General features: G+C 39.6%; 1 protein-coding gene across 10 annotated transcripts in view; it reads right to left on the minus strand.

The window, feature by feature from the left end:
- The window catches only part of MCF2L (MCF.2 cell line derived transforming sequence like), a 145,710-nt gene that overhangs the window by 71,534 nt on the left and 46,394 nt on the right, over positions 1 to 27,782 (minus strand). The window contains exon 1 of one of the 10 annotated variants that reach the window (XM_059492326.1): positions 24,544 to 25,712. The exons of 7 other annotated variants lie outside the window; for them this stretch is intronic. In XM_059492326.1, coding sequence (XP_059348309.1) covers positions 24,544 to 24,664 — 121 coding nt within the window. In that variant the 5' untranslated portion in view covers positions 24,665 to 25,712. Of the gene's footprint in view, positions 1 to 184; positions 387 to 24,543; positions 25,713 to 27,782 lie in introns of those variants that run through there. 2 more of the 10 variants (XM_059492318.1, XM_059492310.1) reach the window with 2 other exon arrangements.

Raw genomic sequence — 27,782 nt, forward strand, 5'->3', positions numbered from 1 at the left:
AACAGCCTCATATGGCATTAAGTGTCCAATAAACATTTTTAATTATATAGTTACATAAGAATTTTACTTTTAAGAGCTTTACAGACTACAGCTAAGCTCTATCTCCCATTTCCTCTCCTAGTTAGAAAAGACTATTTCCTCTCAAAAGCCCAGGTATGTAAAGTAGATCCTTCAGTTGAGATACCTTTACTTTCAAAAGAATCAATGCTTTATACAAGTTCCACTTCCATGGCATTGCTAAAATGTGCACACTTTCTAAGACTGACTAGCCTATTGTCACAATATGCAGAGAACAGCACTACTATATACCCAGTGCTCCAACAGGCTAGGATGGAATCCCATGCATCTTCAGTGTTAAATGTGCTAATCACATGTCCTCTGAAGAGAGAGAGACATAGCTCTCCCAGAATTTTCCTGAGAAGCTGTGAGAAAGCTCAGAGAAAAGAATGAGAAACAATTCTTATCTTCACTTGCTGCACCTGTTGTTGTGCACATGTGGAACATGTTATGGAGATTTGTTAACCAAAGGGTGATTTCTTAATTAGCCACTGGTGATGGTGCTTGGATTTAATTGACCAGTCTGGTCAAAGCTGTATTGGACTGTCTGCAAGGGTGATGGTTTTTTCTTAATAGTATAATATAGTATAGTATAGTACAATAAAGAAATTGATCAGCCTTCTGCAACCTGGAGTCCATGCTAATTATTCCCCATTTAGGGGCCTGCTACTATGATAGTTAAGTAAGGATCTATTTAAGTCAAGACTTGAAAGTGGTATTGCCAAAGAAAATCTAAACTCTTCGGAACAATATTCCCCGTACTATATGCTCAGGCACAGGGGACACAGGCACTTATTGTTTGGACCTTGTTTTAAATGTCTAGTGCATCAGAAAACCTGACAGATTCTTCACAAAGTCCAGAAATTATATTTCTGCAGCAGTGCTCATACTTCCTACATTTTGGTAATATTTAAATTATTTCACTGAAATGAAACTAGAAAATTCTGCCTCATTGATCATATCTGAGGAACAGCACAACTACTTCAAGACACACAAGGTAATCCCCAAAGGCTACAACTCCAGAATATGAGAGGCAGGTCATGGGTTAAAGAACAAAAAATAAAATCCAACATCTTTGTATAGAAACCTACTGACCCCCTACTTTACTCTAATTTCTGCTTTCTGCAATTGCAATGTCCACCTGTTTCCTCTCTGAGATCACAGAGTTGGGGATTTGGCACAAGACTACCTACAAAACTATGAGAATGATGGCTTGGTTTCAGGTAGGAAAATTAAACACTGATCCTTCCTTTAAAAAAAGAAGTTTTGAGATATGCAGCAAATGCAATGCTGTTGGCTTGGCTCAAAATGACAGGAGGTGTAACAGTTCCCATTTTCTTGAGTTGAATTTTTGAATATCTGCTCAAAAGCAGGTATTCCACTTTGAGAGCCAACCAAGATTTTGGTTTCTTTCAAACCCTAGTATTATTGGATTTGACTGCTTATTATACATGCCAAGGTACTTTATTCTCTTTCTTCCTCCACCTCCCCTTTTGTGAAAGACAACACAGTTCTTTGTCTTGTTTTGCCAAAATAAGATCCCCTCAAAGCACAAACATGAGACGAAATACACTACCCTCCCTTTCACGTACAGTTGATGAATTCACAAGACACTATGAGTGTTAAATACTACAGCTTCTTCCTCCTCTGCTTCATCATTCGTACCTACTTGACACACTACTCTGTAGTCCACAGCTTGTCAGGGATCAACTTTAGGTTTGGATATGGCTTACAAGGGTGACCAAACACTAGCTAATCTGTAACCAGAAGAAAATGGTGTAATAATTAGAAAGTCAATCTAGGGATCAAACCCAAACTCCAGTATTTCTTTGCTTTTGAAGAAAATCCAAAGACAAAAGGGGAGAGGGGTGTGTGTTGCAATTTTGCAAGACATCTCAAAGTGTTACCAGTTACAGCATCTAATCTGTTTTACCACGCTTTTGCTGCGTGCATTCTCAAGTGTGCCCATTCTGTTTTGGTGGGAAAGACACATTCTTTGTGCTATTTCAAGCCATAACAATTACTCTCTTTCCAAACTGAGAAGTAAGGGGAACTTAGAATCATGCCACACAGCCGTATTAAAGCCTAAAATTGTATTAAGCACAAAATGGGCTTAGAGACAAAGCAGCATCAGTGTCAGGTGTAACTTCTACCCAAATATACAATTAACCTCATGCGTACGGCATGCTCTTACTACTGCAACAACAATATTGCTCTCTTCTTTCCAGGATGTCCTGAAGGAAACCAAGCCTGGTAAATCCTTTTCAGTTCCTGCAGGAGAGTTTCAGACTGCTAAGAACCACACTTAAATATTGCCAAAACTGCAGCATTGTTAACTCCCCAATACTGCAAATCATGCTGAGTGTACAGAATAAAAATACATCTAAAGTATTAGATGTACTTAGTCACCTACAAGCAGCAGATTTTGCAAAAAAAGCAAAGTTTGCTTTTTTTAATGGAGAAATAGTAGATAAAAACTGAGCAGTAGAAAATGTTCCCCTAGCCAGGACCCAAGTGATAAGAAGGGAAATTACCCAGATGTGTCTCACTCAGTACTTCAGGAAGCAAGCCTCTATGGAATAACAAAGACACCAGATTTTGCCAACTGCATTTTAGTAAGACTTAATGCTCTGAGAAAATTATTACAGGAATTTTGCTTTCTAAGTATCAAAGCTCTGCAAAGAAGTGGAAGTCTTCCAAACAGAGAAAATGGAAAGATCAACACTGAGTAAAAGAACCACATGCAAGCTAAAGGACCCATCTTCAGTGAGCCTTAAAAATTAATGATGCAATCACTTAGCTTAAATACATATGCGGAAGTGAACATGTTTCAGAGAATTAAACTGGAAGTTTGTCTCCATCAGAACCACCTGCTTTCAACTCTTCCTCTTCAGAAATATGATCTCAAAGCAGGCCCCAATGCTTTAACTGAAAATTTGACACACACAGGACCTGTATGAATATGAATAGCTGGCAATTCTACCACACAGAATGCTATTTTTCTGTGCTATTTTGGAAGCATGGTAAGATTTTAAACATTGAGTGATTTTTGTTTGTTCAAAAAACAAAACCCAAACACTTTTATAAAGCAACAAAGTGGTAAAATCTTATTGCTTATTGTACACATCTATTCTGGAGATAAATTATAGCACCGCTAACAATTGTGAGGTTGCACAGAATGGGTTGGGTTGGAAGAGATCTTCAAAGATCATCTGATTCCAACCACACTTCTGTAGGCAGGGAGAGCCCCTACTGGACAAGGCTGCCCAATGCTCCATCCAGCCTGCCCTTGAACACTCCAGGGTGCAGCATCCACGACTTCTCTGGGCAACCTGTTGCAGTGTCTCACCATCCTCATTGTAAAAATAATTTTCTTCTGTATGCTCAATCCAAGCCTACCCTCTTTCAATTTAAAACTGGTGCTGCTCCTTGTCCAGTCATTGCAGGGCCTCGTAGTAAGATCTTTCTTGACTATTATCATTTCAACAACACAGAGGATGGAGAGAATAACTTCCAAGAGACAATATATTATTTTATGGTACACACAAGTACAGTTTTTCATGTAACTATACATCTATAAACTAATGTTTTGAAAGGGAATGTGTGAGTGTGAAAGAAAAAGAAGGACTGAGCGCTCACTAAGATGCTTGTTTAGAGCTGTGTACTAGTTTTCAGCAAAAACATTTACTTTTAAACTTCCCAGTATTTGGGACTCTGATTACAGATTACTTCTAAAGAAGAGGTTGCTGAATTCATAACCCAGCTGGCTGCCCCACCTTACCACACAGATGACAGAGTTGTTAATGAAGAGCTCTTGAAGCACTGTGGCTTTCTGTCTAATGCCACGAAAAAGATGAGACACATCATGCCTCTCTACAACACAGCAAATATGAACTTACTTCAGGTAGTTCAGAGGCAGGACATGGACACAGTTCAGTATCTCCCACAGACAGCTACAGACTCATTTAGTGCAATACAGTCAGCCCTGCTGAGACCTTTCCTTCACTTACATTTTCTCCCTTCTGCTGACTGTAGGCGCAAAAAATACTCCATACAGAGCTCAGGAGGTAGAGGAAAGAACAGTGCCAGGGAACGGGACAACCCTTCTGCCCACTTTGAGCAGAATGTTCCTACAGCTCTCCAGAAAGGAATCACGACTGGCACACTGAACATGCCCACAAGAAGTGGTGGCAGTCAACAGATGAGAATCAAGCCTTGGCAGTTGCTAACAAAAGCCCTGCTCACTTATTTCTCAGTGATAAAATACAAATAAAAATACCCAGTTTTAAACTTGGCAATTTACACAAGCAGTCCTGGCATGGTTACATAGGCACCACCATGATTTCACACAAAACACTCCCCGGTCCCACATTCACTGTCTCCTACAGTAATCAGTAGTGTCCTAAATCCACCCCTCCCCTCTCAGGGATGCATATGAGGATGCACATAAAGAACAAAAGCTACTCAGGCTGATTACTCCACCCTTTCCATCTGATTATCCTCATTTTTCTTAAACCTTTCATTCATTTCTCCCAAGCAGCATGCCTTTTAGTATTACCCCTGGTAGCAACAAGCACTGCTTGAGAAGCAGAGCACTTAGACTCACGTGTTTAAAATTAATAATACTAATTAAAGATTAGTAAGAAGATGCACCCTTTAGTTAGAAGACCCACCCTTTACATACCTGTTTTATTTAAATCTGACATTTCAAAAGCAACAGTATTGGAAGGTTAGACACCAGTCCATGGGCTCAGAGCTCTGTCTCCTCTGCAATAGTCATGCATACCAAAAGCAGAAAACAGAACTGGGAATGTAGATTCAGGCACCAGAATAAGGACGCAATTTTTCCTTGTCCCTGTTCCACAAAACGTGCTTTCATTTTGCAATGGACTGTGGCTGCACTATTAACAGCAAATAATATCTCTACTATTTCATTATCTCTTAACAGAAACAACATTTCTATAGAAAGCTCTGACTGAAGGAATTAAAGAAATAATTCATTTTAGATCAACCCGCCTATACTAACAACTAGGGGATGCCAAACTGTATCCTGTGAAAGAAATATTGCTTTTTCTCTGCCTCCAATAGGGATCAGGAGAAATTATGTATCTGATAGTCACACAAAAATGCAGTGAATTGAAAACTAAAACACGGTGTAAACCAGAAACAGCAGGACAGCTCTCTGCAACAGCAAATTCTCCCTGCAAGCTTTAGCAGCTGTTCTGATCACCATAATCACGGCATGAACGAATCCTGAGCAAAGTACCTTCCATGTAAAATACAGGAATAGCGTTTGTGGATACATATGGTGTACTGAGAGATACATCTGCAAATAAAATGATACACTGCAAATTTACACAAGGACAGAACACACACACACACACACCAATAAATTATATTTCTACATGAATGCCCACAAGCAGAATACAACTTTTGCCTTTGTACTAAAACACATCCCATTTTCCTCAGTAGGATAACGTTATCTGCCAAAGTTCCTGCCTGACCTGCAATCAAGCAACTAAGAAAATTTGAAATACTAGACACACCTGTGCATTTCTTCAGAAGCAGCCACAATTCAGCAATATCTTTGTAGAGCAAGGAGATCAGGCTTAAGGTCATGTTGCTTCTAATTGATTTAGAGCAAAATAGTTCCGTGGACAGTGACCTATTTATCTGTGAGCTCATCCTCAGTGCAAAATGAGAGCGCAAAACTCCATCTTTCACTCGAAGCCAAGCCACTGGGGGCACAATGCCTTTCTTCAAATTACATGCAGAGTAAGTGTGCCTGTCAGCAGGCTCAGAGGTTCTCAGAAGGGCTTGCTGGCTGCTGGCTACCACTTCTTGTCTTCCTGCATAAAGCGTTGGCATGCATTAGATGCAAGCTGTTTGCTTCAAATATGAACACATGAACTGTTCAAACATTACCAGCCTAAGAATGCATTAAAAAATTAATCCTAAGTGTTGCCTTGTCAAAAAACCCTCCCTTTTAAAGCTCCAGTTCTAACAAACAACGGTACAGTAAATCTAGTATTATCTTTTTCTACCACCCACCCCTATTCCACGCAGGGAAATTAACTGCCCTTTTTCCAATGAACCTTTGGCTAGAAAGCTCCCCAGAAATACAGTTAGCTTTTCCCATTGGTAAGGGAATTCTCACCCACATGTCTTTGGTGGAACTGAAATGGGGTGTTTTCCTTGGTGGGAAACCCAACAAACACCTGATCCCTATGAAAGAGCCTACCCCAAGCAGCAGGAGCTGGCAAAAAGGCATTCTACTAATGTGACTTTGCAAGTGGAAATACACTGAAATCTTATGAATAAGACAATGGAAAATAAGGCAACAAATGACAAAATAAACTAGAACAGAAGTATTCCATATGATCTCTCAGACATGAATGCTGAGTAGACTTGCTTTACCTGATCCTTTCAAGTAATTGCCCAGTGACAGACTACCTGTTAATTAATACACTTGAGATTAGTTATCAGCCATTCAGACTCACTGAGAGTGAGCCAAGGAGTACGAGTGACAGCAACAGCCATATGAAAACAAATGGATTGTTTTTCTTCTCTTCACAGTGCTATAAGAGTCCTCTCCCAACAAGAGAGGTCAAGGAAAGAGGACAGCGAGGATAAAAAGCTTGAATTGATGGTTACATCTGTTCCCAAAATCCCATTTGCAGATGGGAAAAAGCTCCATTTCTGCATTGGCACTCCAACCGATCCCATAAAAGCAAACCAAAACAAACCCAGGTCACTCACAGACCACACTAGAGGTTATTTTCTGAAGCACCCCACATCTGTGTTCCCACCACTCATCTGCCACGGGGCAGGAACTGCTGATAATCCCACACCAGTGAGATGTATTCTAATAAATCTACCATCTATACAAGCAGTTCTATTAAATATTAATGTCTATTCATGACTTTATTATATGACCTGAAGAATATAATCATGGTAATTTTTTTTCAATGCTGCTGTTTCATTTTGGGGCCATTACATTTTGTAATAAGACAAAACACAAGAGTTTTTAAAGCAATATCAGATGTTTTTAAATAAAGGTAGATTTAAAAGAAGTGACACTCCTTAGAAATATTTTACTTAACTATTCTGTATTTCATGAGTGATTAGCACATTATGTTGTGCAGAGAGTTAAAAATTAGTCAATGAGTCTTCCCACCACTCCCACAAGTCATGTAAATACTCTCACATGTGAAAGCTGAGATGGAGCAGGTGACCCCTGTCAGATCAGGTAACAGCATCTGTTGCACTGTCAGACACAGGATCTATGTCTCGGCTCCAAGCCCAGACTCCCTCCTTTCCAGGACAGCCACCTAACCCACTGGGTAGAGCGTGCTCCCAGATCACTATCATGACTTGTACTCCTCAGACAAAGATCACAATTCACAGCATTTTTATTTTTGGCTGCTGCACTACAGCACGGCTCCAGGAAGAACAGCCTCAGATACCTGATGCAAGTACACACACCGATATGAACTTCTTACTTACCAGCACCAAGCTGGTACCAAACAGTGGGCAGAGAGTCCACTGCAATATGCTTGGCTGACCAGATACTTCTGTTAGTAGTGGCATGGGCTTGGTGTCACCTGCAGCACAGCATGCAGGAAATAGAACCCTCATTATCTGATTGATAATAAATGATGATAAAGCAGATGGGAACACTTTCCAAACATCCATAGAGAGGGAGAGGAAGTTTTATAGCCTTCCTTCAGAGATTAAAACCATGCAAAAGAGGACCTACACCCTTCTTCAGATAGGAAACACTCCCACCTAGATCCACACAATAAAATCCAGGAATCTGATACTTTGGCAAGCTGGCTACTTCAGATAGGAATCACTCCCATCTAGATCCACACAATAAAATCCAGGAATCTGACACTTTGGCAAGCTGGCTACTTCCATAAGAAAAAAGAAATACAAAACCAAAAAATCCTCCGTGAATGTAAAAGAGGAAAAACAATGACATATATGACATGTTGGTTGTGCTTGTTCTCATTGTCAAGAGAGAGAAGAACTACAAATCCTTTTATTAATCAACAATGACTGCTCCAGAATCCCTTCATGTTGTATCCAACATGGACAACCACATTTTAACAGGCCTTTGCCTTCAGAGGAATCAGTGAAACCAGTCATTCAGGTGAAAACCTAATACTAGTTTAAAAACAATTTAATTTCTTAGATTAGCAGTCATCCTCCAGGCTCCCACCCAGATTATTCCTTCCTAGCCTTAAATCTCCACGCCCCGCAGTTACATTTAATATAGAATCATGGAATGGCCTGGGTTGGAAGGGACCTAAAACATCATCTAGCTCTAATTGCTGTGCCATGGGACACTTTTCAACCAGGCTGTTCAGAGGTCCATTCAACCTGGCCCTGAACACCTCCAGGGAGTTTTTTTCCAGATTGATCAAGATGTAATAATATCTGTGGCTAAGAGCACCAAAATAAAGCACTGTATGTTCCAATCCTGTTATCTTTCAATCTTGACCAACAAGGCACACCTTCACCTCCCTCTTTTAGAGACCAGTGTCTCAAGACTTAGCAGCACACGTGAAGGAAAAGTACATACAGAGTGTTTGCTGTGGAGGAGCCTTGGAACCTGCCCCCCAATCTGCTGGAGGGACAGAAGGCCAGAGTGCCTCCATGGAACTTGGTCTCAGGTGTCTGGTTAAAAGGTGTTCAGGCAAAGGTGATTTTTTTCCCTAGCAGTTCCATTCTACACAGCAAGCTGGGCTGGTGGGCACCTGGGGAAACACTCTTCAGGTAAAAGAGGGTTCCAGCCAGTAACCAAATGGCTCTTTATGTTAGCACTCTATTTTGGCCTGTGTGCATAGGAGAAATGTTTGCTCTGTGGTTATAATACCTGAATTCCTTGCTGTGCATTTCAGAGAAGAGCAGAAAGAAAGAGCAAAAGCACTGAAGCAGAAAACCTCTCCCTGGCTTTCATGATCCAGCTTAAAATAGAACCAGAGAGGAAAACTGTGCTATGTGGGCATGCATGTTAGCAAGAAGACTTTAGGGCAAATTTAAGCTCTATTAAAACACAAAGAAGCAAGAGCCCTCCTGAGAAAATCCTGGTGGGTATGAGAGTATGTATTTATAAATGCAAAGAAATTCATTTCAAATCCACTCAAGCTCAGCACTCAGGTTAATTCTCCCTCCCACTTCAGCATGGGATGTGAGTTACAGGCTCCAGCCTGCAGAATGGAGGAAAACACTGTGGGAGAAGCTCTTAAAGGATAGATACAAAGTCATTTGAGGTTAAAGACTCTGTTATCCTAGTTTTATGAAACCCAGAGAAGGAAGCTACAACTGTAGCTTAAATATACAAGATACTGCTTTATAAAGCATGTGCAAATGTGCAGCATAAGGGTGGCAATGTTCATGGTAAAGGATATTAAAGTCTGGCAAGTTCAACATTTAAATACAATTATTAAACATATTTTTCCTTCAGGGTGCTGTACTTAGCAAAAAGCACAGCAATAAAATAATGTGGCATTCAGCATGACAAGAGCTATCCTTGTAGGCTCATCCTTAGTATAATGCAAATGGATACTCTCTCAAAAAAAAACCGTAGCAAAATACACCTCGCATCTGCAGCTGCAGAATTTACAAATTTGTGGAGTTTTGAAGACATGGAGCAATTTGATGCATAATCTGCTGGCTTCTCGTTTGGCATACTAGCCTATGTAAAAGCTCCATTAATTTTCTTCTTCAATTCCTTCTTGATGTTTTTTTCAAAGAATGAATGCAAAAGAGGTTTCATTCTTTTTGAAGTCATCAAGAACTCAAGATTTACAATTCTGTCTGGTTTACATCAAAAGATTCCAAGGACTAAAATTAGTTTATACACCCATTATACACACACACACACACACACACACACACACACACACACACACACACACACATCTATGTTTGTATAAATCCATTCTACTAAGCAGCTTGTTCAATCTTCACACAGCAACAAAACTAATTTTGAAACTGCAAACTGCTTTGGCAATTTTTTAGCTTGGATGCTAAGTCATCAAAAACGGTCCCTACATGATATCCAAACTTAAATTTAAGCAAGTACAACCAATCAAAAATAATGGTCAGGAAACAACAATAAAACAAACAATTATAACTTCCATCCATGAAGAAATACATTCTTTCCATTGAAAATGATCATGTTGGAAAATACAAATAGTTGCTGGAGCACCTTAAAAGAAAAGGATGCTGTTCAGGCAAAAGGTTGAACCCTGTACTATCTTTCAAAAAGATAATGCCTGGAAAAAACATAGGGAAAGCTGCTGAGAAATTCCATCTTAAAAGTACACTTTGCACTGTAAGACAGTAATAAACTTCAAAGTTTTGAAGACTGCACATCCTTCACACCAGGTATCTAAGAAGTAAAACAAAAGACAAAAGAACATGTCAGTAATTTTTAAGGCAGAGTAACACCCTACCAAGGATGGTACCTCTCTCGCCTCCTGACTACTCTTAGGGGCTTTCCCCAAAGCCATGACAGAAGCCTGGCCACTGAATGCAGTCATCACACACCTGTTTCAATTTCTAATTTAAAAATTACATCTTTGCAGTGTTCTATGAACTGAATTTTAATCAGTTTATGCTTTTTTATTTACATGTCCTTTCTAAACAAGCTCCTCCACAAGTCTTTAATCATAGGCCTCTCCTTGGCTGCGCTGCAGGGTTTACCAAGGTTTCTTGTTTCAGAGAGACACAAAACCTGGACTTTTTTTCCAGGATTAATTCAATCACACAGGAGTTAGTAGTAAGCACTTTATTCTGCAGTATTTAGTGGCAGTTTCCTCTGCCCCCAGCTGCAAAGCCAACAAAGAAATGGATGTGACCTTTTTAACTCCACAAATAGCAGCAGGACTCAGAGCATCAGTGCCAAAACAGAGATGCTGCTATCCAGGAGAAGAGCACCTCTGGCTTGGGGCTCAAGGTTTCTGCAGAGGTGGGAGATTGCAGTCTGATGACAACTGAAAACTGTGATTAAAGATGGAAACCAAATCACTGCTGAGCTTGGCTAGAAGGCAGGACTAAAATTTGGAAATATCAAGAGGATGAGATCCATTTTTATATCACCAGTGGGACTAAAGGAGCAAACGAAGTAGGAAAAAAATGGATGTGGAGCTTAGTGGCAGCAGAAAGGAGAACTCAACAGTGGGTAATAACAACAGAAATACATTATGAAAGCAGCACAGGAAAAGGAAAAACAGGTTTATTATATATTCTGTAACATAGATATTAGTAAAAATATTATTTCAGTAAGCAAGGAAAACCAACAGAGACCACTACAACCAATGAAGTGTTTTGCCACAACCACAAATATATTTATAGCCAAAGTATAAAATAAAACTTTGTCAGCAATAGGAAACCCTTTTAATGACTCTTAAAGTACACAGAATCTTTTTTTTTTTTTTCCAGATGAACAAGATACTCGGGAAACAGAAAAACTTTCAGGTCAAAAGTTGTGGAAGAACCGGTTCCAAAGAAAATATCATATGCTCCTGTAATGCTGATGAGCACAGATAAAGGCTACAAAACTATTTATTACAAAGCAAGGAAAGGAAAATTTGCAGAAATCATCATTTCCAAAAATCCATAAAGAGCAAACAGGACAGAGAGCCAAGAAGAGAGACCTGTTTTGATGTGAGGCAAAATTAAGAGCTAAAAAAATATTCATTCCGTCACATCTCTAAAATAATCAATTGGGGCGGGTTTGGACAAGTAATTATGATATTTCAGTACTGAAGGATTACTCATAGCTTCAAATGGAATAGAAAAATACTGGTTATAAGATCATATCATTACTTGTCATCTTAGATTGGCAAATATAAGCAAAATTCTTCAGAATGGGCTACCAACCTGAAGTCCTCCTTACACTGCATAAATCTGACCCACACTGTTGTGACATCACACTTGAAAATGGTAAAATCTACATAACCGATAGGATAAAAATGCCACAGTCTTCTTACTTATCAAGGCAGTTTTGATTTTGACTCATGATTTGGAATTTTTGTGGCCTAGGCGTGCACACTGCAGCAAGCTGTCTGTGGCTGTGCAACCCACAAAGTCCCCACACATGGGAAAAGTGTGAAAAATGAAAGCAAATGCACTGAGCAATCCTCAAAGGTCACCATTCCCCCCATTTAAATATTTCCAAAATGGTATCTCAATTTCTCCCATTGCCAATTCTTTCACCTTCCTGGGCTTCAACAAGCTTCACATTTTCCTCAAGACAAGAAGATATTTAATACCAGCAAAAGACAAGGCCATTTTCCACTGATCAAAAAGGAAAGAAGCAGAAAACAGACTGACTCCTTCTGGAGAGGCAACCAGGAGAACTGCTTTTGCTTCTCAACCGAAATTCACTTCCTTCAAAGAAAGGAAGTCTCACCACATTGAGAGAACAAAATACCCCATCCCTTGTACTTAGCAGCACAATATTCTTGGTTGAATCTAGTCAGTGGAAAAAAGGTAAAGCTCACAGGAGTTGCTTTCTGTGGAAAGACATATAAATTACACCTGGCCTTTTTATTTTGTAGATGCAGGATTTTAAAGAAACTATTAACATATTATTTTAAAAGGCAGCGATTTCTTTAATCAGCCACTTCTATAAAATAGGATTAAAAAAACCCCTAAGTCTGCAAAGAGCTGTTGTAACATCCACAAACAACTGCAGCACAGCAGCTGTAGCCATGTCCTGTTTCCAGTCTCCAGGATCCAAACAGGAAGCCTATGTCCTTACCTGATTGAAAAAGCAGCCAGTCCCTGTGATTTTAATCAACCTAAAGCAACATTCTCCTTTTTTTCCAGTCTCCTGGGATGCTTCCTGGCCCATTCAGGGAAGCAGTGTGGAGGACAAGCTTTTTAACAGCAGCATTACCCTCATTTTCCACATTACAGCCAGCTACCTGCCCTGTTACTGTATTTGCTTTGGGCCCAGGTGTGACAGCCCAGGCTGGCTTGTGGCGTGAGACAACAAAACCCCACCTCTGCCAAGGGTGGTTTAGGAGCACCAGCCTCTCATCAGGCTGGATTTTTCAGCACTCCTTTAAAACCTTCACACTATTTTGAGATGAGCAATGGCAGAAAGAGATGCACCAGCCATGTAAGAGATGTAATTATGCAAACTTATATAAACTTGGCAGCCCACCACATCAACTTGCCAGCCTCCACCAATTAGGGTATCACAATTAACAGAAAGCAATGCTTCTGGGGTCCCCTGCATCTGCTGCTCTGGGAAAATGCCTCAACCCCAAGAGGCTTTTGAAACAGTTTTGTGTTTCTTCTCCTTTCCATAAGGAGAATGAAGATGTAAAGAAAGATGAAACAAAGGCCAAAGAGCAAATTCCACCTGTTCTGACACACGCAGCAGCTGAACTAATGCCCATGAATCTAACAAGAATAAGACACAACTCCCAGCTTTTTTTTTCTGCTCTTCCTCTTGCTGACTCTGAAAAAAAATGCATTTATTTTCCACCAGCTCCTGCCTTACCAAGACTGTACCTGATTAGTTCAACATAATTTGAACTGAGCTTTTACCCCTGTATTTGCACTAAGCGAAGAAGCACAAGGCATGTGGATCAAAGGTGAGAGCACTCTTTGTAGTTCCCTGCTCTGGCGTGGCATCAAATGAGGCCCCTTCACTTCAGGTCTCATCCTACAGCCCATCTTTGAAGTGTTTAACAGTGTATTTCCAACATGACAGTTTTTATGTCCATTGCCAAAAGCCTCCATCTCTCCATGCTCAAACACAGTGTGTCCTGTAAGTGCTGCTGTTTTCAGCCCCACACTGCAGCACTTCAGCCACTGCTCAACACCTACAGACACCTTTCCAGGACACAAAATGCTCAATACCATGGATGGCAAATGCAGATACCCATCCAGTTCAAAGGATCAGCAAAGAACTAAATGTATTCCTCAGACAAACAGAACAACAGCAAAGTGATATTAAGAGTATTAAAAGTACCCCCACTTCGCAACAAGGATTTATTTGCTAAACTATATTTTTGAGGGAAGTTTCAGGGCAAGAAATTGAAATTTTCTTTAGGAAATATCTTGTACACACTTTTTCACAGCATTTAGGGGAGTAAGGTATAAGGGACCCTCATATATTCCATTTTTTCCCCATTCTGACTCTGGAAAAGTGCATCAGTTCTCAGGATTTTTTCTTCAATGGAATATCTTCCTCTGTGCTATGAACAAATTTGAATATGTGTTATATATAAGCTGTTTCAAGTCCTTGCTGTTACTGGCATGTAATTCTTTAGGGCACAAAAAAAATTTGCACATCTTATTTTTAATAAGTCTATTTTATTAACTAGTGAAGAAAACAGCAGCTCAGCTACAAACAAGTAACAGCATATTAGTATGTTAGCCTCCACAAACCAACAACAAAAAGCCTTGACTTCATTGAGCTGATTTCATGTTTTCTTCTTTGGGCAAGCAGAAAGAAGCTGTCATTGCACCTGAGTGGAAGGAAAAAACTCAGTTCTACTATGAGCTTGCCCAAAAGCACTTGCATCTACCTGGCACTCCCTGGCAGCTGAGAGGTATTTAGCTTCAGCCAGCCCCACTGGGGTGAATTCACAGGCATTAAAGGTTTACAGGTGCAGCCAGCAGCAGTTGGCTGATAAAGAGCTTGTGTAAATACCCCTCTTGCAGGGAGCACTTTAGAGCAAGCACTGTGCTATAAACCAGCAAACAAAGTTTCTCCTGAAGCCTGAATGCTGAGAAATAGATCTAATGTAAGCCTGTTCCCATGTGTGGCAGCAGTTCCACCAAAGTTATTGCCTCCCAAGCAATAGCAGAGATTGGCAGCTAATCAGTGTATTTGTGGTGTACTCCACAGTTTGGCACACTGCAACCCAAAGCCTACTTTGTCACGTTTTCTCTGGTTTTATATTATTGTTTTGTACCACATTGCCTCCTCTCACTTGCTTAACTGTCGTCACTGTGCTCTAAAACATGTCCCCCCACAAAGCACCGATGCCTTCTGCAGGCTACCAGAGCAATCTCTGTTTTTTCCTTTCTAAAATAAACATTGTCACATAGAGGAAATAGTTTTAGAAAAATTTAAACTATTCAAGATTGAACAAGGCCATTGTTTGCAGAGGAGACTTCAGGGCAGCAGCATGCTACCATGAGTGTGCTATAGAGCATCCACAAAAGTTCTGTGGACCACAAGGGTTTGAGGCTGGTGTGCAGGGACAGAGCATTCTCATTGTTTAAATGTAAACAATAATAATAATAGGGTTTTGTAACCCAGAAAAGGAAGCAAACTAATGTGGAAAACAGTTGTTATTACTATGTTTATGACTCCTTGTTCCCAGAAAATATGCTGGGTTAATTTGTAATGCTGAAGGGGATAAACTGAGGTGACCTGAAACTGGGCAAATGGCTGAAACCCCATCTGATAAGATGGGCTTGGGAATACCTTTTCTCTTTTCTACACTGGAAGCATGCCAGAGTGGAAAACACTGGGAGAACGATCCATAGCTCTTGTGGCTGTAAGACTTTTATCCTTGAAAAAGAGGACAGACAAATCCCAGCTCTTGGATTAAACACTGCCAAATGGTGGCTTGGGCACCTTCAGGGAGAAAGCTGTCGCCTGGGTCCAAGCACATGATCCCCAAAACAACCTCCTGACACCTCAAAACCTAAGGTTCATTACAGATTTTTCCAACACACCCAAGTTCTCTGCATACAGTCTGATTTGTATTTAGACAGCTGAATATAGAAAGAAATTTCAAGGACTGGGCCAAACCCCCAAATCCTCCTTTTGGCAAAGGTAAGGAAACAGGCTTTACTGGGAGCCACTAAGACAGTTCTTATGTTTTTAGGCTTTAATATTAAAGGTAGATACCAGAAAACCTCCTTTAATACTTCTAGTGAATGTAGCAGTAGAAGTGGTTTTATGCTAAATTGGATGTGTACATTACTCATACCTGGGAGCATGCTAACCAGCTTAGAAAAAAACTAAAAAACCCCAAAAAACTTGAAATCTTGAATTTTTTTTCACAAAGAATTGGACCCTAAAATAACTCTCTAAAGGCAAATGACAACATCTGCAAAAATTATTATTACAACTTACCTTGCAGACAAAGAACATAATTTTCAATAGCTGGAAGTCAGAAAAAAAAAATCAGAGACAGAACCAAGGTCAAATGCTATCAACCAAAAGGGCAAAAGTTTACACTGAAAGTAGCAGACATCACCTTTACTTGCATCTGAAGTCCTTAAACAGTCTTTGATAGCCATCATGGTAGATGACACAAATGCACAGCCAAGTTAAAATGTCTGAAAACACTACTAGAGATTTGGTGGTAGAAGCTGCAGAGTTTGAAAGGAGTCTTGAAGGTGAGCTGTGTTCTCTTCCAGAAGGACATGTCTCGAGTTTGTTTCAAAAATGCAGCTACAACAAACAGTATTAGAAAGGTAAAGTTTCTCTAATGTAAAAGGATAGAGACAACATCTTGAATTCTTCATTTCACATACTACCTCTCTTTAAAAACACGTATTAATCCCTATCCGCTTTCTCATATACACCTTTGGAATCCACCAAAGATGGTAAGAATTATGTGTTTGGCCAAAGCAGAGAAGAAGTTTATTTTTTAATCATGATGTCTTAGGAATTAGAGAGTATTCTGCTCCACAGACTCACTGCATGAAACAAGTTGCTTGTATTTCATGAAAGAAGACAAAACCAAAGGCAATATATATTGCATTTTTCCTTCAAAAAAGAGCCTGAAAAACAAGTTGCTCCTTCCCCAAAAGCCAAAAAACAGATAAATGAGTTCTTCCATTATCTCTCTGCCACAGAACCCTATAAACTATATATCACGTAATTCTAAAGTGATTTTTCAGAGAAATAAATCAAGAGAGGAAATCATTCAGAGAACAAAACCAAGCACCTATGGTTTTGTTCTCTGAACAAAAGCAAGATTTTGTTCTCTTTTTGTTAAGCTTGTCCATCTGAAACTCCTAATGGTTCTCAGACTACAGCCCTCTCCACATTTAGATTACGGTAGGTAATTCACACATCACAAGAGCTGTTGTAATCCAGGACAACTCTAAGAGGAATTTTCATGAGAATTGTACTGGACTCAATTTTTAGAAGTGTACTCTCGACTAATTGCTCACACCTGAGATTACAGCTTCACTCCCTCCCAACTGCTCCGCCAACTGCTGTGGTTTGGTAAGTGGACAAAACTCCTTACTAAAAGACAACCACAAGCCATTCCCACTGAGTCCTTCAGGATCTTTGTTTAACTTGGTTCCTGGCCTCACTTTTTTGTGACCTCTATTTACAAAAGCTCCAGAGTTTACTAGAAAATTTGAAGTTACAAAGGAGGGTAAGACTGATAATAATTAGATGAGGCTGAGATTCACTGTATGCTGTCAACAGTGTAAGTGGAAAAACCTCATTTTTTTTCCACCTGGGGGTAAGAAGGGAGAAGAAGCAGTCACTATAGAAAATTTCCAGGTCCTCACTTAGTTCTTTGGCCTAACTCCAAAAGGAAAGAATGATCTTACTCAACAGCCTAGTCCCTCACATTGAATTGTGAGCAAGTTGACAAACTCACAGTCAATGACACCAAAGACTGCTGACAGATACTAATGAAAAGTAAGGAGATGTGAAAACCAGAGCTGTCAGCAGCCCTTGGCCATTATTTTCAGGAGAAAAACACCAACCAACAAGACTGAAGAAGGTTTCATGCCATACCCGAGTTCAAGTGCAAGAAACAAACTGTGATGCCAGATAAACTGACTGCTGATTAAAATAAAATCTTTTTTAGGATGTTTTTTAGATCACTGAGCAAGAAATAAAAGACATAAAAGTTGCACTGATCTCCGCTTCCTGCTTTGAAAGAAGATGTAATGGCTCCAAACTAAGATAAAATAAATAAGTAAATACAAGAGCTAGCTTTAGTCAGGAAGTGCTGGAAACCTTACAATAAACTTTGATCCTTTTGGCTTAGGTTGCTTCAGCACGAGGCTGTGTGTGTTCAACCTTTTCAGGTAGGCTTAACCTCTGAGGTTAATTGGAAGATCATATGGGATTTAGTTAAACACTGTAAGCATACACAGTAAGAGGAAGTAGTGCAAACCATCCTACTAAGCACAACTTCAGCAGAACTAAACAGATTGCAACAGTACATGAGATTGGCAACTCCTTGGAAGAACAATGACGAAGATAAAGGGAGTAAATAAAGCTACATCCTGCCTCCAGGACTGGTTCTGCCCAGAGAGTAAATATCTACTTGTTGACATGTGGGAAAGCAAAAGTCTAAGAAAAGCCAGTCATTTTAACTCTAAAGTATTGAAGCAAAGTCCCTGAGATTGTTGATCAGGGAAACTCTAAGTTCTTTTTTCCACTATTGTATTTTTTATTTTTTTCATATATTCTTCAGTGGCCATGAAAGCAGGAAAAATATAAATTCCTACTGTCTCACTGCCCATTATGGTATAATGTCATATACAGCTACTGCCTGTAATTAAATGGGCTTTTAAAATAGTACTAATGGTCAGGACAACATTTTTCCCCCACTTAAAGAGTCAAAGGCACAGTCAGATTTCATTTTCTGAGGATTCATTTTACATATATGGAAGTAATGGAATTATTTTTCACTTTTTTTTCCACCATTCACATCTGCAACCCTTAACGTCACACAACAACAACCCCTTGGAATAGGTCTGTTCCCTGCAAGAAAACTCAAAGACAGCTTAAATCTTAGCAAACAGGGCAGAAGAGAGGCTGAAGAGGTCCAAGGGATCAGGCTCATGGAGTTCAGTGTGGATCTACAGAAGAGAAGCCTAGAGGCACAGTCTTGTATTGCTCCCTGTTCTGTGTGTGTCTCTTGCTCATTAGAGAGATTCTCAAAAGTCTTTGTTTTCTTGGAAGAATCATCATCCAGGAGCCTAAAAGTGGTGGTCTGTATAGCAGTAACCCAAGAAGTATTCCTTCCTTATTGTGCATACAGCTGGAGAAGTAGCATTCTGTCCTCTGAAATAAGGCACCAATAATTTGGAAATAGTAACTTTTACAACAGCACAATCCAGAATGTTCTAATTGTATTCAAATCACTTCTTTAACATAAATAATAGGACATAATAAGTAGTTTCAGAAATCTTGAGTGGGACCAATCTCACAAATTTGCTGATAATGTCATGCTTTTTAGATATTTCCGCTTTATAATGTCATGCTTTTTAGATATTTCCACTTTCTATCACAGCATGCATCTTATTGTAAAATACAATTCTCTAATCATGCGTTTCCTTCACTTTTACTTTTTAATACAAACAAATAAAGATTTTAATTTTTTTTAAAAGCTGAAAAAAGGGTTAAAAAAAAAAAGAAGCTAAGGTTCCTCAGATTTATAGGATAGGTCAATACAGACACTTAAGTGAAGGAAGAAAAACATTTGCCAGTGTTGCTGAATTGGTCTCTGAATAGTAATAACCTCTTTATCAGAAAACATATACTGAACACATTGCTATTAAATTGTGTGATGATGCTGTGAAAATAATTTCAGGAAATAAACAGTTCACTTTTGATGGACAGCTTGATTGGGACCTTTTCTGTCTCCACAAGGATGTCAGCTATGACTGGTTTTGCTGAAGTGCTCACTTTTCACCAAGTAACTTGCCTGAGCCAAATAAATCAATTACCTACATCACAGTTATTAAATGGTAATAAGCTTGAGGAATGCTGTCTGAAAAAAAAGTCTATAAAAACCTTATATGAAAATTTAAATTCTAAAATTCCTGATGCTCTAATTCCTTTGGAAAAAGGAGTTTTAAGTACAAACCAAATACTACCATTTACCACTCAGACTCTCCAATGATGGGTTTTCTATGAACAAGGTATTTTCAAGGATGAATGAGCTAGCAAAGTTTATACTAAGATTCTTGAAATACATGGGGGGTTTTGACACACATAAAACATGTTTAAAATGTTTTATTAAAGAGCACAGCCCCAAGCCACACACCTTACACACCCCTGACTTAGCAGACTACACAGGTCTGTTTACATTTACAAAATCTAGGAGTTAAAAGTTAAGCCAACTTACCCTGCGCTACAAAGTCCAGCCATGAACACCATTCTGAGAAAAAATAATAACTCTTCATTTCTGCTACTGAAATTCCTCTCTGATCCATCATCAGAGAAGAAAGAGGTCCACTTTTCCCTTCCCCTGCTCAGAACACACTGCCCTGAGAAGGTAAGAGCTTTTGCATTACCTGAACTTTGTTCCATAAATACAACAGGTGGCACAAGATGACTTTACAAATATATTTTCTCCCACTAATGCCATTGTTCTTGTAATTATCTCTTATAATTATAGTGTTTTCCCCTCATCACCCCACCCTGAATATTTACAGACTGCTGATACACCCAGTGTCTGATACAGTATATATAAGCATAAGCCCTTAACATATAGTTGTTCGTGCTAGGCTTTAACAAGGCAAAGCAAAACTGTTTTTCATGCAGATATTCACAATGCTATCTGGAACTAGTCATACTGAATTGCTCACTCACAGGTCCAGTTTATCACCTCTGCTATGGAATCACAACTAACTCTTCTCCATCTTTCTGATCAAAAAACTGCAAGAGTATTTCAAGCAGGACAGGTCAATCAAAGTCCCAAGCACAGAAACTCAAAATATCAAACGAACCCCTTTTAAACACCTTTATGCAGCCATCAAACAGAGGCATGAATGCAGCAAACAGTAAATACAGCCTCACACACCTGGACCTATCTAGTGTGGGGACTAACAGTAATGAAGTTGTGGCAGACTTTAACACTGACCAGAAATGCTGGACCAGTTTTTGCACAGGCTCCAGCCACGCTTTGGCTACACTGAAGCTTTCAGGTACTTAAATATTTCTGCTATTTTTGTGTGTTCAGTCTGACATTTCCTGCATCCACACATTTTGCTAGCCTGTCCATAAACCAACTCCCTCTCCCCGTACAAGAATGCCCAATATCCCACAGAAATACTCATACAGCTTCAGGAAAACATGTACCACATCTGCATCCCCTTGGCTGATAAAGATGATGCAGAGGTGCTGTTCCTCTAGACTCTTCTTCACTCTTTGTGGTGGATTGTTCAGTTTATGGATTAAGCAAGCTCTGTCTGACCCAATACAAAAACCTATGAGACAGCCACATTGCAGTGCTGCTCTCTGTGCCTTTTCACAGAACTTCTTTGGATTGGAAGGACCCTGTGACACAGACACTCTCCTCAGCCACCCATTCATCACACTCCTAGAACAATACACAACAAATCCCATCCTAAAGCTTCAGCATCATTGTCAGAAAACCAACCTGAATCCAGAGTGAAAAGATGCAGACGACAGAATGCCTCCAAAGATACTCCCCATCCATACCAAGCACAGCACAGACTGAAGATAGATGTCTCTGGCATCTCCCCTTGCCAGACCTGCTCTACAGCTCTGGGTTAAGCTGACCTACTGTTTCCATTTGCTTAGAGAAGGCGAGAAGAGGGAGAATCTCAAAGCACAGTCTGTGAGCCCTGTGCTGGGATGCCCTTCACAAAGGGCCACAGCACCCTGGAAAATCTCCCCTGCTGATGGGAGACGGGGAGACTTCTCCCCAGAGAAGTGCTCAGAGCCACAGCTTCCCAGGGCTGAAACCCTCCACACACCCACAAGTGCTGTCCCACCTGTTGCAGTCAGAGATGAAGCAGCACAGAAGGCACAGTCAGGGATGGATTCAGAAAACACAATGCTGTCTCACAGCACTCACTGTACCAGCCCAGGCCCTGCCTGTCCAGGCAGGAGGAGCCACATGGCACCTGGTCCCAAACGTCTGCATTCCAAAGAGCAAGTGTCACCAGAGCCTGGGTCAGCCACGGTGAGTGGATCCAGGAACACAGCCTGCCCTGAGTAAAAGACACCTGCACAGAACAGCACAACGAAGATTAGGCCAAGCAGGACAGAGCCAACTGTCAACAAGCTGTAAGTAAATAAAGTCTGCTTTGTTAAAATGAAAATAAAACAAAGATGGATTTGATGAAGTATGATGACTCTGGAAACCAGCCCAGCTTCCCTTATTAAGGTAAATAAGGTAATGCAAAATCAATATATGAACTAGGACATTTATTGCTCAGTTAAACGTTTCTATATGCTATATTAAATATTTTAACATGCAGGGAAAGGATGAAGTGACAGCAAAGCACACATGCTCTCAGCAATTTCCAGAGATGCTAATGAAGAGAGAACCAAGCCTTGTGAGATTTGGCACAACAGGACAGAGCAGCTCAACTTTGTCACAAGAAGAGAGGTGCATACATCATGGGATTCATAGAATCACAAGCACATTTACTTTGGAAATTCATTTTGCCAAAATTGTGATTTCACCCAGCATAGCTACAGGACAGAAATGTTCTCAGGCTGGAATACCTCTCCCTTTCCACAGTGTGAAACTTTGATCCACCTTCTGTGTAGCATTTGTCTGCAAGTGCCCCTGAAAGCTGAGGTTTGCTACCAGGAAGGCGGGAAAACTCCTATCAGTCCAAAAGGCCAGAAACCACCTTTGACCAAAACAATGGAGTAATTCTTACTGGATTTACAAGGGTAACATTAAAAGCTTGTAATTGCTTTCCTACTGTCAACATAAAATGGGTAACAGGAAGGAAAGGAAACAGAATTTTTGCATACTTGAAGACTTCAAACAGAAAAGGCTGCCACATGATCAAAAAGAGTTTTGGAATAATAATAAAGATGGGTGGGAGACAGAACAGACAGCTTCTTACAGAAACATACTATTTTCTGACTACACACACACACCTCTAAATAGTGAAAGGAAGATGTAAGGCATGATTGCATAGCATTATAAGATTTATATTAAGGATCTTGTTCTAAAGGAAATTAGGCAAAAATTAGGAATATTATCTGTTACAATGTGGTCAATAAATGGTGTTCAAACAAATTTGTGATTTTCTACCATGTAGTCGATGCTTTGCCTGTACTTTGGATTAGCTCCAATTCATTAATGAATGGCCAGCAGGTGCTTGAAACTCACAAAAACATAAATATAATAAAATATTTGGTGAAAGTAGTGCCTTTCATGGCTACACTATGGATTTAACTGCAGTGTGAGTGCTACCAAGTGATAGTTGAATCCTAAATGAAAGTAAGACTGAAATTTGAGGAGACCTTGTTTTGTTTTGCTTTACAAGATGGCATTCCAAATGGTTAAAATACTACTAAATTTTTCCTGATTTTTCTTTACTGTTGTTAACAGCAATTTACATCAAAACTTTTTCTAGTCTCAGCTGAATAGAATTAATTTCTAGGTTTTGATAATTTACTAGTAAGCACTCCTAAAAGTACCAAATCTTGGCCTCACAAATGCCCAGAACTGGTAAGTCAGGAAAGGTGAAATCTCTACATTTCAGAAGTTATAAAAAAATTTTATTAAAAAACCCTTATAATTTTAATTCCAAACACAATAGATAACAAAAGACTCAGTAAGCATAGGACAAATGAAGGTGTAAGGAAATAAAATCACCAGACAGGTATTTTTCTCTTTGTATTTTTTTTTTCTAAGAGTAAACGTCAATAACAAATAAAGGAATACTGAAAAGCCTTTAAAATTACCAAAGGCAGATTAGTTTATGTTGGTGTCGATTTCCAAAACAATTTAAAAAGAAACAAAAAAGTTCCTTTTCTTTTTTTTAAGGATCATAATAGGTCACTATGCATAAAAGAAAACAATAAAGTTTTAATTAATTACTGAAAAATCTACTTCTGCTTATCTTAGCCAGTCAGGGTTAACTCATTTCAGAGAAAAAGAATAAAACCCCAACAAAATACAGCTTTACTAAACAAAAAGATTATGTAATTATCAGTAGCACTAACACATACTGTATGAAACAGATTTTGAGACTTAGTAACTGGTAGCAAAGTCCTAAATTTAGTACATTACAGATGTGATCAGAGGCTTCTTGATTTTTTAAGTACAGTTATAAATATTTTCTTCTGCTTTAATAGGTATACTTTTCAGGAGAGGAATACTGAAGCAATGTTCTTCTAGAATATAAAAGGAGGGCTGATGTAAAGCTTTTAAATATATGTTAGATACTGTCATACACTTGGAAATGCAAGTAAAAACAAGGTATAACATTTTTCTCCAGTAGATACTGGTGACAGAGAGTAATTACTATAATAAGTAATACCCTAATATTGATAAAGATTTGAATTTTTTAACTGTAACAGTTGCTGGATCCCTATATGAGTACACTTTCAGGGAAAAAAAACCCAAACCACTTATTCCTGCAAGAATCATCAGTTGAAAGACATCAGTAACACAAATCCTAGGCTGCTTACTGCTCATATTCAGCTCACTCACATCCTGCTCCAGTTTAGTTGCAACATTCCGTGTACACACACATCACACTGTAGGATCACGTATACATTCACCTCACCAGAGCATATTTGATGTGGGTTATTTCTTGAGTGTCTTCTGCCATGAGGGATTTGGAAGAATCTTTGTAGGATCCTAAAAGGACTTTCATGTCCTTCCCTTAAAAGGCGGCGTTGAGACATGGGTGTATCTTCACCAAACTATTCAGCAAAGGAAAGAAAAGTTCTCCTCTTTAGAATTACTCTCTTCTAACACAGTGGAAAACACTCTAATTTTGTTTTTAAATGTCCATGGAGTGTAAAATTACTTTGTCAGATTCAGATGATACCAAAAATTATGAAAAAAGCCTCAGATTTAAAGTCCTGGAAGAGCGTTGCAGTTACTGGTATCGTATATGCTTTTCTTCAGGAACCAATACCTAGTTCCACTAGAAAGGAAAAAGAAAGATTGGTTGCAGTTAATGCACTGAAAATACCAAGATGTCTTCTGCATGAAGCTGCAACACCCTCTCAGTTCCTAGCATGCTGCACCCAGTAGACAGGACATCTTGCCAACAGTTTCAGTCTACTTTCAGTGGGATCAGTATGAATAAAAAAGTCACAGCTCCTCACACAAGCAGGTCAGACTAACAAGTGACATTTTAAGAAAATTTAAAAAAGGTGCAAAACTGTCTCTATTTTAGTGTGTTATCCAAAATAACTATATCCAAACTAACAGCCCTGTGCTGTTTAGGATGAAGGAAAGCCCCCTCAAAACATCCAGGTTGCCAATGCCCTCCAGCCACACAGGGAGATCCAGTCCCAGTGCTCATCCCAAGTAGCTGGTACAATCACAAATGTACAATCACCTCCTTCTTCACATCCTTCTCCTGAACGTGAGGGATGTCCAGCTGCTGCAAAGAAACTCACAAGGTTTCTCCTGAAGAAAGTCAAGTTGAATGTCTTTGTTTTACCTTTACAGTCTTGCTCTGCACTCCGAAGACAGAAACCTCACCCTGGCACTTGCTGCATTTCCTACTTTGTCTCAAGCACCTGGTCTCCTTCAGGGACAAGTGCTATGCTCATGCTAGATTAGAAGAAAATACCATTGTGAATTCAATGCTGTCAGTTGGAATTCAATGCTGTCAGTTGGAAACTCCTCTTCAGTTCATTTGCCCAAAGTCACACTCCCATCATCAATCCAACTCCTTTTCCTCCCCCTGCATTTGCACAGAGGAATGAGCCCTTCAAAGGCAGAGCTTGTTCCCAGAATATGAGAGCAGAGAGGTCTTATGAGAAAAACCTAGGTCTTCCTGGGAGTTAACAAACAGCTAATAGGAAGGAAGGGAGGGGAAATGAATCCCAGGCTTTCTTAAAACATATCAGGAAACCCTACACTGTCTGCTCCCCCTGTCTCTTTCAGTGCAGGAGAGAGGAAATTGATAATGCTGCTTTACTTGGCAGTCAAAATTTTCCTCTCAATTCTGTTTAACCATGTCCTGTATGGCCACAGATCTGCCACTACCCAAATATATACCAAATATACACCAAATGTATGTTTATGCATATCACCCTGAAGAAGAGCTTTAAAATATGAGGTATTATCTATTACTCTGAAAGCAAATTCAAACAGAAAACTTTAATTAAGTCACATTGAAGTAAATATTAAACACCCTATTACAGAGTATTAGTTTGCATACACTGCGTTGACAGAGAATTGTTACAATCCCAGCAGGAAGAGGTTCAACTTTCAACATGAAATCATGGACAAATGTGACAATCTTGAAATGTGACAACCAAGAAAAAGATTGAAAAAAAATTAAGAACAGATGAGTTTCATGCAAACATCACTTGTTTTGCAAATTGATTATATCAAGCAGATGGACCACTTCATCTTGCAGCTGTGCAACATGTTCTGGATCAAAGGGTTTTCAAACTTAAGCACCCAGAAATGGACAGGAAGGAAGGATAGGAACAGCCTAGTGGTGGAACTCCACCATGATACACACTGCCACTGTGTTGTATACTCAGGGTTCAAAGAAAAGGTAAGACACAGCATCCATATTGAACAAAATTCTGCATTTTCTTGTGCTGCTTTTCACTGGGGGCACAAAGCAGTGGGTCTGGCTAGATCAAGGGTAACAACAACATCCACATAGACAGCACCACGACGTGTTCCTTGCTGAGTTTCCCATTGGAGGCACCAAAAGTGGCCAGGAGATATCTGTGGCTATTTGTCAGCCAGCAGGGCTTCCCTCCCACCTGGCAGGATAACCACTTTTTTGGGGCTCTTGGGGCACATTGGCCTCATGACCTAAGGACCTGTTCTGACAAATCAAGTGGGATAAGGATGAAACTACACATCTTCTTTCAGCATCAAAGCCTCAGTAGAAAATGAGACAGATAGGATAAGGGAAAATGGCCTCAGGCTGCAGTAGGGAGGTTTGGATTGAATACTAGAAAATATTTCTTCACAAAAACATTTGGCAGGCACTGGATCAGGCTGCCCAGGGAAGTAATTTAGTCACCATCTCTGGAGGCATTTAAAAAGACATATATGTGGCACTTAGGGACAAGGTTTAGCTGTGGACCCACCAGTGCTGGGTTAACAGTTGGACTTGATGATCTTAAAGGTCTTTTCCAACCTAAATGATTCTATGAAAAGTGACCCTTAGTCCCAGTGCTGTTTTACGTGTGTGATGACACCAGCGGCACATGGTGAAAACCTCACCAGCAACTCAGGTAGAGCATTGTTACAAGGAAAAAGGATGTTCTCCTTTCTTTCTTCACATATCAAATGCATGCAGAAGATTTATGACTCAAAACTGTAAAGTTGGTAAGTACACACAATCCTACTGAAATCTAGCCATTAGCTACATCCCTGTCCGCAAACAAGCTTTTAATCTTCTTTCAAGCACTCAAATTTGTGCCTAGAAGCAAAGAAATTAATCACAACAATGGCAATGGTAGTGCGCAATCAGAAGGAAACAGATGGTGTAATGCACTGTTTTCCAAACAGCAGCAGCTTCTATCTCCAGGAAAATAATCTGAATATTTTCCCTTGCTGCTGGCATTACTATAACAAAAGCTCCTATTTGAAGGACATCTCTGCTCTGTACAGCATCAGCAAATTTCCTCAGAATTTATAGACAGCGATATTCTTTGAGTATTAGTTGGCAGAACCAACTAGACTGTACCTATCTCTCCTTTCACATCACATAAACAGTAACATTCAGTGGGTAACACCCCTCCAATTATCTTTAAATGACTGCAGACAGCCTGATGGAATCAACACGATTGTGGCAATGAAATAGGGCTTATT

Source organism: Ammospiza nelsoni, chromosome 2, assembly GCF_027579445.1.
Source record: "Ammospiza nelsoni isolate bAmmNel1 chromosome 2, bAmmNel1.pri, whole genome shotgun sequence".
In the NCBI taxonomy this organism is placed as follows: Eukaryota; Metazoa; Chordata; class Aves; order Passeriformes; family Passerellidae; genus Ammospiza; species Ammospiza nelsoni.